Genomic DNA, 16251 nt, shown 5'->3' with positions numbered 1-16251 from the left:
CTAGGAGAAAAGGATGCTGGGGAGGGAGGGGAACCGCAGGCATGGAGGCTGCCCTGGGATTTACTAACTGAAGCCCATTATGTCCGTATTCTTATCCAAAACTGGATTTCATTGCTCTTAAAAAGCAACAGAAGACTCTTCTACGGCTTCATGCTTGAAATTCTTATCACTGTATCAAACCAGAGATTTTTTTTTTTTCCATTTTGAGATGGGGTTTCTCTGTATAGCCCTGCTTGTCCTGGAACTCACTCTGTCCACCAGGCTGGCCTCAAACTCAAGAGATCTGCCTGCCTCTGACTCCTGAGTGCTGGAAGGTGCATGACACCGCGAAGTGGCTAGAGACTATTAAATTGTAACATTTCCTGTCCACTTCCAAAGAAAAATACAATAGGATTATTGAGTTTTTAACCAAAATAACTAATAACAAATATGCCTTTAGGTACTGGTGTCACAGATAAATATTAGAACAAAATATTGTCCTATAGTGTGGTTATTAAAAGAACTAAAGAATGTTATAAATATACATTCTTACAGAACTATACTTTACAACAAAATTGATTATATACCTATCATTAAAACTATATGGTCTTTTGGCTAATATGCATTTATGATTGATTTCATTCTGTCTAAATAGACTGTAAAAATGTAGTATTTACTAAAATGGAATTACTGCTAGGAAATTTCATGCACAAAAATAAAGCCCTCTTGAGGGCCAATGGCTAAAATGTAGTACCTGGGAATCGTCTCTTCTACAGAAGAGCAGGTTGAGGATTGTATGTACAAAGATGCCAGCTGCGCAACTGAGCGCTTAGTATTTACTAGAGACAGGAAGACCATTGTTGCCAAGTGAGGAAAACTGAAGTCAGCAGCCTTGCCTCACCTGTCGTCCCTCTCCTGGAGATCACTATTTCAATTTATCCACAGTTGAGACTGTGTGATCTGTATGTCAAGGTCAGACCTGGCTGTGTCTCCACATTTAGGATATAAACCATCATTCTGTCAGGGAGTTTGGGGGTCTCACATTTAAAATAGCCTTCTGGTCTCTTCAGCCCTTCATTAGAGATGCTTTGAATTGTATAGGAAGGTACTCTGAAGTCTTAGCTAACTCTGGGATATGGTTGTTGTGAAATAGCCACAAGAGTGTTAGTTTCCCACTGTTTCTCAGAGCAGGGAAGTGGTGTGCTACTGCATAGGCTCTAACATTTCAGTAAAGACCTTGAGTTACAGGATGGGGAACGGAACTGGCAAAGAGGCCCTTACTAATAGGGTTGGTGCAGAAAGAACAAAAGAGAAATGTGTCAGAAGGTCCCCGGACAAATGTGGCTAGTCTAAAGATGGAAGTTGTCGCCCTCTTTTTTGCTGCTAGGGAAACACAGAAGAAGGTGAGTCTATGCTGCAGGCGCTGCTGCGCATCTTTACGTGAAATTCACATTTCTAGCTGGGGCTCGGTCACAATTTACCTCTCAGTGTTTGTAGTTTTCTGCATTCTTCAGACTTTGAAGATTAGAAAAAAGGCACTTTTATAAAGATCATTACCATATGTAAGAGTAATTAAATGGCCTGTGATATATTATTGGTGACTGGTATGCAGGAAAAAAAGAGTTACTGTGAAATAGGCATATTTTTAGTTGTTTCCTTATTGTGGACTTGTTTCTAAAAACATTAGTTATGTTATTCTCAAGCTGCTCTGCACCCAAGGAATTGAAGGAAAAGCTGCAAATGGTATTTCAGATACTTTCATGATAATGGCCTTTTCATCCTCCTAACTGTATTGCCCACTAGGATAGATCACATAAGATTGCTCTTAACCCAGGATAAGTCATGTTAGGTGCTAATAACATTGGACACAGTCAGTATAGGGATAAAAATGGAATGTATGTGTATTGCTGTGAATGGTCGGCTAACTACATGTTGTAGGAGGGGTGTTGACCCTCTGAATAGTCGGCTAACTACATGTTGTAGGAGGGGTGTTGACCCTCTGAACAGTTGGCTAACTACATGTTGTAGGAGGGGTGTTGACCCTCTGAACAGTCGGCTAACTACATGTTGTAGGAGGGGTGTTGACCCTCTGAACAGTCGGCTAACTACATGTTGTAGGAGGGGGTGTTGACACCATGAAGTGTGGCAACTTGTACTGAAAAAATGAACTCAGACTTCGTGGGTTTTGCTAATGCCATGATAGAAATGTGATCAAAACAGTTCTTTAATATGATTCTGTGCATACCAAGTTGTGTTAAACTGTCATCATTGATGACAACAGCATTTCCCAGTGGAAGTTAGATGCCAGTGTTTGTACAGATTGTGTTGTTGAATCATTTTGTCGAGAACTGTGCTGCTACAAATAACAATCTGTTCACATGCCCTGCGACCCTGAAGACAGCCAGCTCAGTAACTCAGGCAGTTAAAACAAATGGCATTTTTGTCTTTGACTCCTCAAGTTCCAGAAAATTAAGTAGTAGTAGCTGGAGAGATGGCTGGGAGGTTAAGAGCACCAACTGCTCTTCCAGAGGACCCAGGTTCAATGCCCAACACCCACATGGCAGCTCATAAGTGATTGTAAATCCAGTTCTTGGGTGATCTGACACTTTCACTCCATTGCACATAAAGTAATCATAAAAAATTATTTAAAAAAATTTAGTAGTGTCTGGTGACTGTAATGTAAGATGCCAAACAATCTGAAAAGATAGACTTTGCTTTAAATAATCTGATTTACTGTATATGTATTCAAAGGGAGATGTAGGATATAGCTTTTATGAAAAAAAATCTATTTTGAATGTTGCAGAGATTTCATTAGGAAACTGCTTTTGCTTTGACTATTTGTTAAAATGGGAAATTGTTTATTAAGTGTATATTTAACTGTTTTAGTCTTGTATATTAGAACTATTTATGTGATATAAAATGACTATTATCTATCTCTTTAAGGCTAACTACAGGTGTTTGTCTCTTTGAATTGAGATTCTTGTCTGTAAGAACGGTGTAGGGAGAACGGGGATACAACCTAATTCATTTATAGAAACCTAAAAGTACTTTACCATGTCTATTTATTTTGATACCTAGTTAATGCTTTCCGTATGCACTTTGTGTGTTTCTTTCAGCTTTACTGTTTCTGACACATTCCCATTGGTCTTAGCTCTAGATTGGAGTCTCTCAACTGTGACTGTGTGCATTTGATGTGCAATTTATCATCCAATAAATGTTATCTTGTGATGATGGCAAGGTTGTAAACTTAAAATGTATATGTCAATGACTTTAGGTTGTAGTAAAGGTAAGTTCAAAAAAGCTAATTGGATAATAGTTTAGAAAATGTGAATGAATTACTTTACCCCATTTGATAAAGGAAATAATGTCTCATTCCCTGGAATTCAGTGTCAAGTTCTAGCATTATTCCAAGATGGCACTCCAGTCTTAGCTGCAAGGTAGCAGTACAGGCCAAGCAAGCACCTCTGGCTCCACCAGGCTGTGGTTCTCTGACAGACCAGACCAGCTGGGAAGGAATATGGTAATTTCGCTCTTTTGGTTTCCCAGGCCTTGGAGTGATCGTAGGCTGGCCAAGCAGCTACCAGTGGTACAGGTTGGAGCTCATGTCTACCAGGTGCCATTTGCCTTGCCAGCGGACAGGAAGCTGGCACCTGAGGCCACTTCTGGTGTCTGCTTCCATCAGTGCTTGCGCACTGCTCTGACTGTTGGGGCTGGCTGTCTAGCGGTGAATTTGGTGAGGCATTGTCTGTCGAGACAGGGTTTCTCTGTAGCTTTGGACCCTGTCCTAGAATCCACTCTGTAGACCACACTGGCCTCAAACTCACAGAGATCCATTTGCCTCTGCCTTCCTTCTGAGTGCTAGGATTAAAGGCGTGCCCAGGTAAATGATCTCCTTTCTAAGTTACCATGGTCACGACATCTCGTCACAGCAACTAAGTGACAGTGACTAAGACAGAAACCCAAGAAAAAAATAAAATAACAAGTGCTTTTTTCTCTAGATACTCAAGAGGCTGAGGCAGGAGGATTGCTTGAGCCTAAGAGTTTGCAGCCAGCCTAGGCAACACAGAGACCTCATCTCAAAACATCAAACTATACTAATGAAAGACCTAATAAACTAACTAAACTATGAACGGTAATCAGACCTACTCCTAATTGTCTGGCTGGCTATGAGATGTGGTCTAGAGTATCTGAATTGTGAACATTGTAGTTTTCTTCTCCCTAAAATTCCACCAACAATAGAAAAATAATCTCTGAGTTCACTGGATTAAATGAGTTCAGTCCCAATGACCGGAAAAAAAAATGTATTCCAGGTACTTATCAACATCTGTTGCTTATGAAGTAACTAATACCATTTTTATTTCAGTGGGAACGTATTTATTCCAAAGCCTAAACAGCAGAACGATCTCAATAGATATTTAAATTTCTCGTAGGGACTGCAAGCCATGCATGGTTGGCGCAGAGAACTGAGAGGAACTGGTATAAACTGTGTTCCAAGGATCTTAAACAACTTTTTGGTTTTTCGAGACAGGATTTTTCTGTAGTTTTGGAGCCTGTCCTGGAACTCGCTCTGTAGACCAGGCTGACCTTGAACTCATAGAGATCTGCCTGTCTCTGCCTCCTGAGTGCTGGGATTAAACAAGTGTGCCACCACTGCCCAGCTGATCCTAAACTTCTTAATTCATAGGAATGTCAGGCTGTTGTACTGGAAATTAGGAAACTGAAAATTTGGTCCTTTGGATTTTGGCAAGTGACAGCTGTTTTTATTACAGATGTGTACTGCTGGGCATGAGTGTACACCAATAATCCCTTCATCCCACTGGTTAAGACAGGAGGATTACAAGTTTGAGGCTATCCTGGGTTACACAGGAGTTTGTATAAACCCCCACTGCAAAACAACTATTGTACAAGAATGTATTACAGGCTGGGCAGTGGGAGGGCAGGCCTCTGATCCCAGTACTAGGGAGGCTGAGGCTGGTGGATTATTGAGTTCAAGGCCAGCCTGGTCTATGGAGTGAGTTCCAGAACAGTCAGGGCTACAGAGAAACCCTGTCTCAACCAAAACAAATAAACAGACTGTATTACAAAAGAATGGGAGAAGCTGTTGGCAAGTCATACATAAGGACATCATTCCGGAATATTTAAAGAATTCTTACAACTCAGCAACAAAAATGACAGTCCATTTTAACTTGCCACAGAGACAGTTATGGTGGCTCACACCTGTAATCCTGTGAGTTGTATGCCAGCCATGAGACCCTGTCTCAAAACGAACAAAAGGCAGTAATAAATTATGTTGAAGGAGTGGAGAAACTGGAACCCTTATACACTGCTGGTTGAAATGTAAAATGTGCATCCACTTTGGAAACCATTTGACTGTTTCCTAGAAAAGTTAAACAATTATCACATGACCTAGCAAATCAACCTTTAGGCATGTACCCTAGAGGAATGAAACATAAAAACTTAAATATCGATGTTCATAGCAGCATTATTCTGCTCACATCAGCCAGAGTGCAGTTCCATAATGTCCATCAGTCAGGGGCTGAGCTGAATGCCCCTTCATGTAATGCAAGGCTCCTAGGAAATAAAAGGAATAACGTGCTGACATGTGATACCGTGTGCATGGACAGATTCCACAGGCGCAGCTGTGAGGGCACCAGGGAGTGACTGCTAACGTTTAAGAGTACTTTCTCTGTGATACTGACAGGGCCCAAACATGAGCTCGCGACGACACTTGCACAGCGTTGAACACTATACTGTCGCCACTGCACTGTGTGCTGTAAACGCACAAGTTTTCTGGTATGTGCAATGCTCGAGTGACACAATAAGAAGGAAGCATTTTGATTTCAGCAAGAGTTAGAGGGAAATATTTACAGTCTGTTGTGTGAGGAGCCACTGCCAGTGTTAACTAAGAGGGACAGTTGTGAGACTGGTTTGCACCTTATCTGCTGTGGATGGGAAAATACTCTTCAGATGTAAAAGACCTCCACTGTCTGCCAATGCTTCCTTTCTCCATGGGTCTCCCTGGGGGTAACTCAGGGATCAAACACTGAAAGTGGGAGTCACCCCTAACCTGACACCACTATGTGTTAGGCAGAACCAACGGCATGCTTAGGAGCAAGTGATGCATGAGAGGAGAAACGCTATTTTCTTATTTTGGGGTCCTGCAAAAGGAAGCTGGCAGCAGGGAAAGTAGGTCAAGACTTGTTGCTGAGGTTCTGGTGAAGCATGCACAGGCAAAGGAGACGAGGGGACCCCACATTTGAGCACAGACTTTGACTGCCATCAGTTGTCTGACGTGAGCCCTATGCAAAGGGAAACTGGGCTAGAGGCATGGTCTTGACACCCTCAGGAAAAGAATGATGTTGACTGTGAGTTTGTCTACAGTCAAACAGGTACCCAAAGACACTAAAGAAGCACTGATGTGTAATCTGAAGAGAGGAAACATACTAGCTCTATAAAATATCCCAAGACTCAAAACTCGAGGAAGTCTATGCCAACCCTTGTAAATAACTCTATGTTCTTTCTCACCCCTTTGGGTGACCAAGTTGACCAGCTACACAGATATGGTATGTAGGGCAAATGATGGTCCTCCACATCATTCATATCCTAATCCCTGAACCAGCGAATGTCACCTTGAATGGCAAAAGGAACTTTTGGTGGGTGTTATTAAGGATCTTGAGATGGGGAAATTATCCTCCTAGGCCAAATATAAACATCCTTCTAAGAGAGATCCAGGAGGGCCAGAGTCAGACAAGGTTAGGCAAGATGGAGAGTCAAAAAATGTACTTTGAGGATGAAGGGGCCATGAATCCAAGAATGTTGGATTCTTGGAGGCTGCTAGAAGCTGAAAAAGTCAAGGAAGCTGATCCACCTCTCAGGGTCTCCAAAGGAAAGAAAGCCCTGCCCAAGGTGATTCTGGCAGAGTGAAGCTGATTCCAGACTTTAGCTTCCAGTCGTACAAGAGAAATTTTGTGTTAAGCCACCAAGTTCACAGTCATTTGTTACGGCACCTATAGAACAGATACAGCCATGACTGAGACTCAGAAGTTACCCAGAGACAACAGTGAAGCTGGCCTCTAGGGAAGGGTATGTGTGCTTGGTGGGGAGAACTATAGAGGTTCCAGCCAGTACCGTAAGCGGGCTGGGGAAGAAGTAAGGACAGGCTGAACACTGAAGATAAAGGCAGTGACTTGGTATTGATGCCTTCAGGACGGCCACCTCCTGCTGTTTGTACAAAGTATGCATCCTGTCTGCCTGACCAAGGAAGAGGATGCCTCGCCTAGGGTGATACTGACTGGGTTCTACTTTCTACTTTGAGGAAACAAGAGTTTGGCACAGGATGGTGTCCCCAACCCAGTTTTGAAACACTAACACTATATAAATATACTATTCTGCCATTTAAAAAAATGCCGTGCAGTTACTTATCATAAATTAATCTATTTCAGTAATTTTCCTGGAGTCACTGAGTTGTGTAGCCATCACCATAATCCAATTGTAAACACTGAAAATGCCAGTCACAGTCTTAAAGCTAATATCTTACTTGAGAAAGAACAAGATTCCCCTGTCTACCAGAACAGTATTTACTTCTCCCTGGAGCTTTTCCTTGTATCTTGGACTGAAGTAAATCAAAAGTTTGCTATAAAAAAGATCCCTCAAATACAACTTTTTAATAAAGGTGCTATCTACCACTTGGTGGCTCACACCTTTAATCACATCACTTGGGAGGCAGAGGCAGGCGGATTTCTGAGTTTGAGGCCAGCCTGGTCTACAGAACGAGTTCCAGGACAGGCTGAGTTTCAGTACAGCCAGGGCAGAGAAACCCTGCCTCAAAAATAAATAAAAATTAATGAAAAACCACCACCAACAACAAAAAGGTTAGTTGCAGAAAGACTATTAGAAGTCTCCCCAGTGAGCGTTTTCTTGAAATTCTAGTGAATTGTTCAAGACTGCACATGAGAACTGTATTTTATAAGACAAAGTAACAAGAAGAATTTAATTAAGGATCGATTAATTAAAACTGCTTGTGGCTCAGCCTAACTATTCTCAGTAACTAGTCCCCACTCCGCCGAGAATGCAGTACTCCTTCCCCAACACCCAGATCAGCCAGCTTTGCAGACAGGCTTCATCACTTCCCAATGGCCACTTGCTCTGTGATTTACCTGCAAGTAAGGGAAAGGAGAGACAGGTCGCCCTTCCCTGGGCCTCTAAAGCACCGAGCACCTGTCTAGTCCCCATGGTGGAGCCTGTGGTGCTGGTGGAGATTTGAGCTTTGGCGAAAGCTTTTCCCACACTGACTGCAGTGGTATGGTTTCTCCCCAGTGTGGATTCTCTGGTGCAGTTTCAGAGTTGACTGCCTCCCAAAGCGGTTTCCGCACTCCCCACAGACGTAGGGTCTCTCTCCTGTGTGTACTCTCTTGTGTCGCTTCAGCTCTGAGTTCCACGTGAAGCTCTTCCCACAGTCTTCGCATTTGTAAGGTTTCTTTGCCGCGTGGGCTGCCTGGTGGCTAAGACACTGCAGAAGGCTGCTCAGGCTTCTTCTGCCTCTTTTGCTTTTCTTTAACTCTCTCAGTGGGTAGCCTCTGAGGGGGTTGCTGATATAGTCCAGTTCTCTGCAATGCCTCTGGTAGTGAGCAAATGCCTTCTGAGCATTTGGGGGTCTGGCCTGCCTTTGTGACAGTCGGGGTTCACTTGTGCTCACCCGTCTTGGCTCAGGGCCGTGCAGACTACCCACTTTGGATCTTGCGGGTGACACCGCATGTGTCTCTGCTCCTTTTGCCCCTTCCTGTTGTGGGTTTTCCTTGTCTCTTCTCGTCTTGGAAGCCTCTACAATCAGAAATAATGTGCTTCATTTTCTGTGCTTAGAAGAAAGAGCTTCAGCAAAGGGAGTATGAAGTCTGTTGGGAGGGTTGTCAGGGTAAGCCGCCTTCTGCTGACGTACAAGCCATCAGACTCCTCTGAACCATAAAAAAGTTCCTCACCCCTGACATTGGTGAGTCAGAATCAGAAGGGTAGGCCTGGAAGTCTGCACCATTAACTAGTTCTGGGAGTGCCCCTAATCTATTGTAAAGTTAGGAACCAAATTCTCCTCTGTCCTTCCTATTTTGGGGGGAAACGTATAGGAAAATAAAAATAGCAAGGAAAAAAAATACAAACCAAAACCAAAAGACATTGGAATGAAATAACAACAACAAAGAAGTCAGTGACATGCTCTTTTACTTACTGACCAGGTCTATTGTATTGTCTAGGTTGGCTTCAAACTCTAGGGCCTAAGTGATCCTCCAAGTTGCTGGGACCACAGACATGTACTGCTGTACCTGGCTAAAGGGTAAAATTCCAGTACTTAAAATTTATTTGAATAAATCTCCCTCCCTTACAGGGACTAAGATTGACAACCTCCTTCACTTCAAAAGAATAATAAGGCCAGTGACTGCTGTTTTTCTCATTACAGTGTTGACAGCCTAGGTGTACAGAGACTGAAATATATAGTAGGTATGTAGCCTAATTAGAGACACTGTCCACCCTCTGAACTGAGGATCAAGACAGATGTGAATTAGAATGGACCAGGGAAACCGGAGAATCAGCAACAGCACTTTCCAGCAGGACCTCGAAATGGAGAATGTGTTTTCATGCTACATATACCATTCAACATGGCACTGCCAGGCAGATGTGATTGTTGTGTTTGAAACAGAGCTAAGGTGGTTAAAGTGGTGTGGTGATATTTGTGATCTAACAAATGAAGCTTGCCTGAAGATCAGAGGGCGGAGCCAGCCACTAGTTAACCTGGAGGCAAGACAGTGGTGGTGTAGGCCTTTAATCCCAGCACTTGGGAGGAGGAAACAGGAAGTGATGGCTGGGCAGAGAGGAATGTGAGGCAGGCAGAGATAGGAGCGCGCCCCTCTTCAGGCTGAGGATTTGGCGAGGTAAGAAGTGGCTATGGTTTGCTCCTCTGTTGCTGGTCTTTCAGCATTAACCCCTATATCTGACTCCAGGTTTTTATTATTAATACCAATTAGAATTTGCACTGCCGAACTGAATTTTGAATTTTAATTCATTTAAAATTTAATAAGGAGCTCAAATATTATTGCCAAGTGATTTTCATCAAGGTTTTGTTTTGCTCATTTTTTGAGACAGGGTCTCATATAGCCCAGCCGGTCTCAAATTCACTAACCGAAGATGATATTAAGTCCTGATCTTCTGCCTCTACCTCCCAAGTGCTGTGATAACAGGCATGCATCACCATGCCTGGCTTCATTGAGGTTCTTAAAAACAATTCAATGGGAAAGGAGTAATTTTTCAGTAATCCAGTGATTCAAGGGTGTTAGCGTGTGTGAGTATGGTGTGTGTGTGTGTTAGTGTGAATACGGTGCAGGGGTGTGTGTGTGTTAGAGTGTGTGAGTAAGGTGGAGGTGTGTTAGAGTGAGTAAGGTGGAGGGGTGTGTGTGTGTGTGTGTGTGTTAGTGTGAATATGGTGCAGGTGTGTGTGTGTGTGTTAGTGTGAATATGGTGCAGGTGTGTGTGTGTGTGTGTGTTAGAGTGTGTGAGTATGGTGCAGGTGTCTGGTGTATTAGCGTGTGTGAGTATGGTGCAGGTGTCTCTGTGTGTGTTTGTGTTAGGGTGTGTGAGTATGGTGCAGGTATTTGTGTGTATGTGTGTGTTAGAGTGTGTGAATACAGTGCAGGTGTGTGTGTTAGAGTGTGTGAATACAGTGCAGGTGTGTGTGTTAGAGTGTGTGAATACAGTGCAGGTGTGTGTGTTAGAGTGTGTGAATACAGTGCAGGTGTGTGTGTTAGAGTGTGAGGAGGGTGCAGGTGTCTCTGTGTGTTAGAGTGTGAGGAGGGTGCAGGTGTCTGTGTGTGTGTGTGTGTGTGTTAGATTGTGATGAGGATGGTGCAGGTGTCTGTGTGTGTATCTGTGTAAAGCATAAGTAAAGAAACCAGAAGATGTCAGCGTCTTGTTCTGTCGCTCTATCTTATTCTCTTGAGACAGGGTCTCTCACTGACTCTGGGGCTAAATCCTCCTGTCTCCTCCCACCCCCAAAGCACTGGCATTACAGGAGCAGACAACCAGGCCTGATTTTTCATGGGGGAGGTTCTGTGGATTGGAACTCAGCAAACACTCTTATCCACTAAGTCAACTCCCCAGCTGACCTTGGACTTAATTTTTAAAAGTGTTAACAATAAATTTGTTATTTATTGCCCAGCCTAACGGACTTTGTTATAGTAACTTTAATAACACATACAAACGTCACATACAAAAAACTAACTCAGAATGAACCAAAGATATAAACACACAGAGCTGAACTTAACTCTTTAGAGAGAGCATACCTGCAAATCTGAATTATGGTATTTTACCATGACACCAAAGGCCCAAGCAAAGAAAAAGATTAGAGACTATCAACATGAAAAACATTTGAGCTGGTGAGATGGCTCGGTGGGTAAAGGTAGCTGTGGCCAAGCCTGATGACCCGAGTGTGACCCCTGGGACCCACACAGTGGAAGGAGAGATGTGAGTCCCCAAAGTTTCTTCTGTCTTCCACATGTGCACAGATGCACACGAGATATATAAAAATTCAGTAACATCTTTCAAAAGCATTTGTGCTTCATGGAACACCATCAGAAACTGAAAGGATAATTCACGGAACAAGAAGGAAAACATTCATGAATTATCATCTACGAGGTCTAGGATCCAGAACAGTTATTTTAACACTTAAAGCTTAACAATAAAAAGACAAGCCCAAATGAAAAATGGGTCAAGTATAGGACTACAATTTTCCCATAAGCTGGGAGTGATGGCAAAGGCCTGTCTTCACAGGATTTAGGAGGTGGATACTGCAGAATCAGGAGTTCAAGTTCAGCTTTGAAGCCAGCCTAGGCTACAAGATACCTGATAATCAACAAAAGACAAGATATGCAATTTCCTTTTAAAAACGTCTTACTATATTTATTGTGTGTGTGTTGGGGGTGGCTGCTTGTATGACAAAGCATGTGTAGTGGTCAGAGGACAGCTTGCAGAAGTATCTCTCCCTCTATTGTGTAGGCCCCAGGGACTGAACTCAGGTTCTCAAGCCTGGTAGCAAGTGCCTTTACCTACCAAGCCATCTGTTGGGCAAGATATATAATTTAATAAACATATGAAATAATGCTAAACATAACTCATTAAGGAAATGACAATCGAAATCTCAGGGGATATTACATCATAATAATAAAAGCAACTGGGAATAAGTGCTAGCCAGAATGTGGACAAGCAACCTCACACTTTGTTGATATGAGCCTCTAATGGTGCAGCCACTTGGCAAACTAATCCAGTAGTTCTCCAAAAACAAACAGGCAAAAAACCAAACAGGCTGGGCACAGCCATGCAGGCCTTTAATCCCAGCATGTGGGAAGCAGAGGCAGATGGATATTTGTGAGTTCAAGGCTAGCCTGGTCTACATACTGAGTCCCAGACCAGGCTGGGCTGCATAGTGAGATCCTGTTTCTAAAATTTTAAAAGGTGTGCACTGGCCAGGAAAATGACTTGGTAAAGGCACTTGTTTCTCAAGCCCAGAGACCAGAGTTTGATCTCCACAACCCAAATAAGGGTAGAAGGTAAGAAATGACTCCACAGAGTTGTCCTTTGACCACCACAGTGCACTGTGGACAGACCTCTCTCTCTCTCTCTCTCTCTCTCTCTCTCTCTCTCTCTCGCTCTCTCTCTCTCTCCCCCTCTCCCTCCCTCTCCCCCTCCCCCTCTCCCTCCCCCCCCACATATACACACACAGTAAACTTTTAAAAGGTGGTCACGTGCAACACGCTCACATTTGCAGACCCATGAGATGCTATAATGGGAAAACAGAGCTGATGAGCGGGCCCAAGTATAGAGTGTTTACCTGTCTCAGTCAGTTTGAGAACTGGTTCCTGGTAGAAGGGATATTTCTCCCAATGATGGGGACTCAGCTGGGCATGAGACCCTTCCCAGGAAGGCTCTTCCAGGGAGTGCTCTTGAATATCTCTGCTATGAGTTTGGGGCTGAAAGTCTGGAAGTTCTTGTTCTACAGGCTGAGCTGCTGTTCTCTCCAGGAGCACCTTCTGCCCTTGCAGACAAACAGCCACCTAGGAAAAGGGCTATCCATTAGTTCTCCATTCCTTGATGGACTGGGAGCAGCATGCCGCTCACTGCTATAGCGTGATCCCTTTACGACCTGGAGTTCAAATTTTATGGATACCACCAAGACCTTCAAAGAAAATACATGAAAGGAAAAGGGGCTGCTTCACACAGCTGGGAGCCAAGCTCTTCAGAAAAGAGTTGGTGAAAATGTCAGACTCAGTGATGACAGTGCCCTCACCACCACCGTCCCCGCCCCATATCCCAACCCTCTCCACTTCTGCTAGAGACAGACCCCTGGGAACAGAAAACAATACCATAAGGGGCCACTGGAAAACATTCCAACCTGGTAGGTTTTTCTGCTAAAGAGGTCCAAGGTACTCGGATCTAAGAAGACGAACTCGCCTGTTCCCTCACAGTGCCATTTTCCAAAGCACGTCTGACTTGCTTCCTTGGAGGCTCCAGCTTTGGGGGTCTGGCTTTGGGGATGGGGATGGGGTGGGGCAGCAACACCAGGGAACTGAGCTGAGACTGCCCCCATTTAAAGGTGATATGGTAGACCCTTCACTAGAACAAAGCCCACGGAAATTCATCCCAAATTAGTTCCCTATTGAACAGACTAGACCTGTCAGCTAAGAATTCTGATTGTAGCGAAACTTCACGACGAATGGGTCAGGGAAGATCTGACAGTAGAGATTCCAGAACCTTAAAACTCCTAAGGTCATAAGGCCTATGAAGGAATATCTTAGTCTTCTACCTCCTCATTGGGTGCCAGTGGCTGGGTTTACTGAAACCCTGTTACAACGTTTTTAGCGGGTATGGGAGTTCCTGGAGGCTGGATGCGACTTTTGAAGCCATCCATTCCTCTGGAATCTCTAACTGGGATCATGAGACAAAACACTGCCCCAAAGGACAGGGAAATCCTGGGACACACAGAAAAAGGACCCTCCTTACCCACTGCTTTGGTTTTTTGGATGCTCTGTGCAAATCTTCTACCAGAGTCACAATCTCCTTGCCGCTCATTGGATATCGATGCCTGACCTGCGCCTGGATCTCTGGAGGAAGGATGACCAGAAACTGCTCCATCACTAGGAGCTCCAAAATCTGCTCCTTAGTGTGCAGGTCAGGCTGCAGCCACTGTCTGCAGAGCTGTCGAAGGCGAGAGAGCGCTTCCTGGGGTCCAGACACCTCCTGATAACAAAAGTGTCTGAAGCTCTGGCGGGAAAGCTCAGGATCGGGGCTGGCTTTTTGCTGGGGGGGCCCACGTTTCTCCTCCAGCTTCATTATGATGTGTTTCTCTTGCTTGTCAGAATCCTCAGGGTAGGTACTCAAAGTTATCTCCATTTTAGCTGCCATTTTGGGGGCCCAGGAAACAACGTCACTAATCAAGTCTTCTGGGTCATTGCTCTGAAGAAATCTCTTTGACGGCTAGAAAAACGGTAGGAACGAAGCTCCTCTGGGAGCGTTAGGGTGGAAGGACCGCAGAGACATAGATAGCTTTCTCATTTGCAAGCCCTTATCCCAGACTCTGAAGACAAGATAGTTCCTGACAGTGGGAGGAGTTGGTCTTTTCGTCAGTTTTTAAGGAGAGAAGTCAAAATATTCCAAAAGGGCACTGGAGAGAATATTTAATTTTGTTATCTGGTGACATGCACGACACGATCTAAAGGGCTGGTAGAGGAATCCCCCAAGAAAGTTCAAGCTGTCATGCGCGTAGCTCGCACCAACTCTCCAGGATCCTGCAGACTCTGACCTCCAGTACCTCTGAGAGCAAAAGCGCAGAGCTAGGTGAGGCCACAGCGCGCCAGGGATAGCGAGTGCAGTTCCGCAGCTCGGCCAGGCGATGCTGCAGCAAGGGGGCGCGCAGATCCACCGCGGTGCTGGGTGTCAGCTCCAGTAGTCACCTGCGACGAGACGAGCCAGCTCAGAAGACCCACCCATCCTGAGCCTAGAGACCAGGACCCCAAGAGCACGGGCTGGGGGCGGGGCCGGAGCCGGGACGGAGACACCCACTGGCTGAGAGAGCAACCTTGGGAAGGCCCGCCTTTCCCCTACGTGATTGGGTCCCTGGAACATTTTCAATTGTTTATTGGCTACGTGATCTAGCCAGTCGCAATGCTTTCTGGGAGTCGTAGTCCAGTGACTAGTCCTGGAGCATGCGCAATATCCTGACTCGTACCCAGACTGTTGACTACATCACTCGGTTAGTAGGGGGCAAGATTCGGGAGCAGAAAGTCGGGAACTCCAGCGAGTCCTGCGCCCGCTCGGTCGCGGTGTGGAGGGTTTAAGGTCAGGCCTCACATTGGTTGGAAAGTCCTACCTCTTCGGATCCGTCCGTGGTGTGCTGGGAAGCGGACCTGGGCGGTGGACCCGCCTTGAAATCCTCATCCAGAGCAGGATCTACCCTGGCTTTCTCTGACCTCACCTTTAGGATTTTCCTACTCTCCTTGGTCTGACTCTCACATTGACTCAGCCAGCATGTGTCAGCATGAACTAGAAAACTTTTTAATTAATTTTTTTTTCTTGAGGATGGGAATTAGCTCAGTGGGAATAGTGCTTGCCACAGAAGCATGAGAACCCATGTGAAAAAACCGTATGTGGTAGTGAGTTGTTATAATACCAGTGCTGGGAAGGTGGAGGAAGGGCAGGAGGGTCCTTGGAATTCGCTGGCCACTTAGCCTAGCCTAGGTGGTAATTTCCAGAACAATGAAAGACCCTGCTTCAAAATAACAAGATGGCCAAACAAAACAAAAAGAAATAATAAAAAAAAAAGCCCAAACAACAAGCAAAAATGCAAGAGGCCTGGAGAGACATCTTAGTGATTAAGCATTTGCCGTTTTATTCTAGAGGATTTGAGTTGTATTCGTTTGCTGTTTTATTCTAGAGGATTTGAGTTATATTCACAGCTCAGAACCATTTGTGATCAGGAGCTGCAACAACACCCCTAGCCTCCAGCTGAGCCTACACTCCTGCACTCACTGGTAGGTACCCTCATACAAGCACACACATACAAGTAATTCAAAATAATAAACAATCTTTAAAAAGTTTAAAAAGCAGACAGGCATAGTGGTCCACACCTGTAATCTCAGCACTCAGGAGGAAGAGTCAGGCAGATCTCCGTGAGTTCAAGACCAGCCTGGTCTCCCTGTAAGTTCCAGAAGGGCCAAAGCCACACAGTGAGACTCTGCCTTG

The 16251-nt window shown here is 44.6% G+C and overlaps 2 protein-coding genes across 3 annotated transcripts in view; one reads left to right on the top strand and one right to left on the bottom strand.

Annotated features, from left to right (window-relative positions):
• Znf597 (zinc finger protein 597) overlaps positions 1-16251 on the top strand; it is a 55747-nt gene that overhangs the window by 27349 nt on the left and 12147 nt on the right. The gene's annotated exons all lie outside the window — the stretch shown is intronic.
• On the bottom strand, positions 1984-15028 carry Znf174 (zinc finger protein 174). 2 transcript variants are annotated; one of them, XR_005284976.1, is made up of 4 exons: positions 14014-15028; positions 12845-13067; positions 8136-8799; positions 1984-5550 (listed from the first exon to the last, which is right to left on the bottom strand). XR_005284976.1 is itself a non-coding variant. In XM_038325271.1 (3 exons), exons 1-3 carry the CDS (start codon positions 14413-14415, stop codon positions 8201-8203), a joined length of 1224 nt encoding a protein of 407 aa, XP_038181199.1. In that variant the 5' UTR covers positions 14416-15028; the 3' UTR covers positions 7916-8200. The 2 variants fall into 2 exon arrangements, 1 of the variants encoding a protein (XP_038181199.1); XM_038325271.1 differs by lacking the exon at positions 1984-5550 and having other exon boundaries at positions 7916-8799.

Source organism: Arvicola amphibius, chromosome 4 (assembly GCF_903992535.2).
Source record: "Arvicola amphibius chromosome 4, mArvAmp1.2, whole genome shotgun sequence".
Classification (NCBI taxonomy): Eukaryota; Metazoa; Chordata; class Mammalia; order Rodentia; family Cricetidae; genus Arvicola; species Arvicola amphibius.
This window is presented reverse-complemented; position numbering and strand designations above follow the sequence as displayed.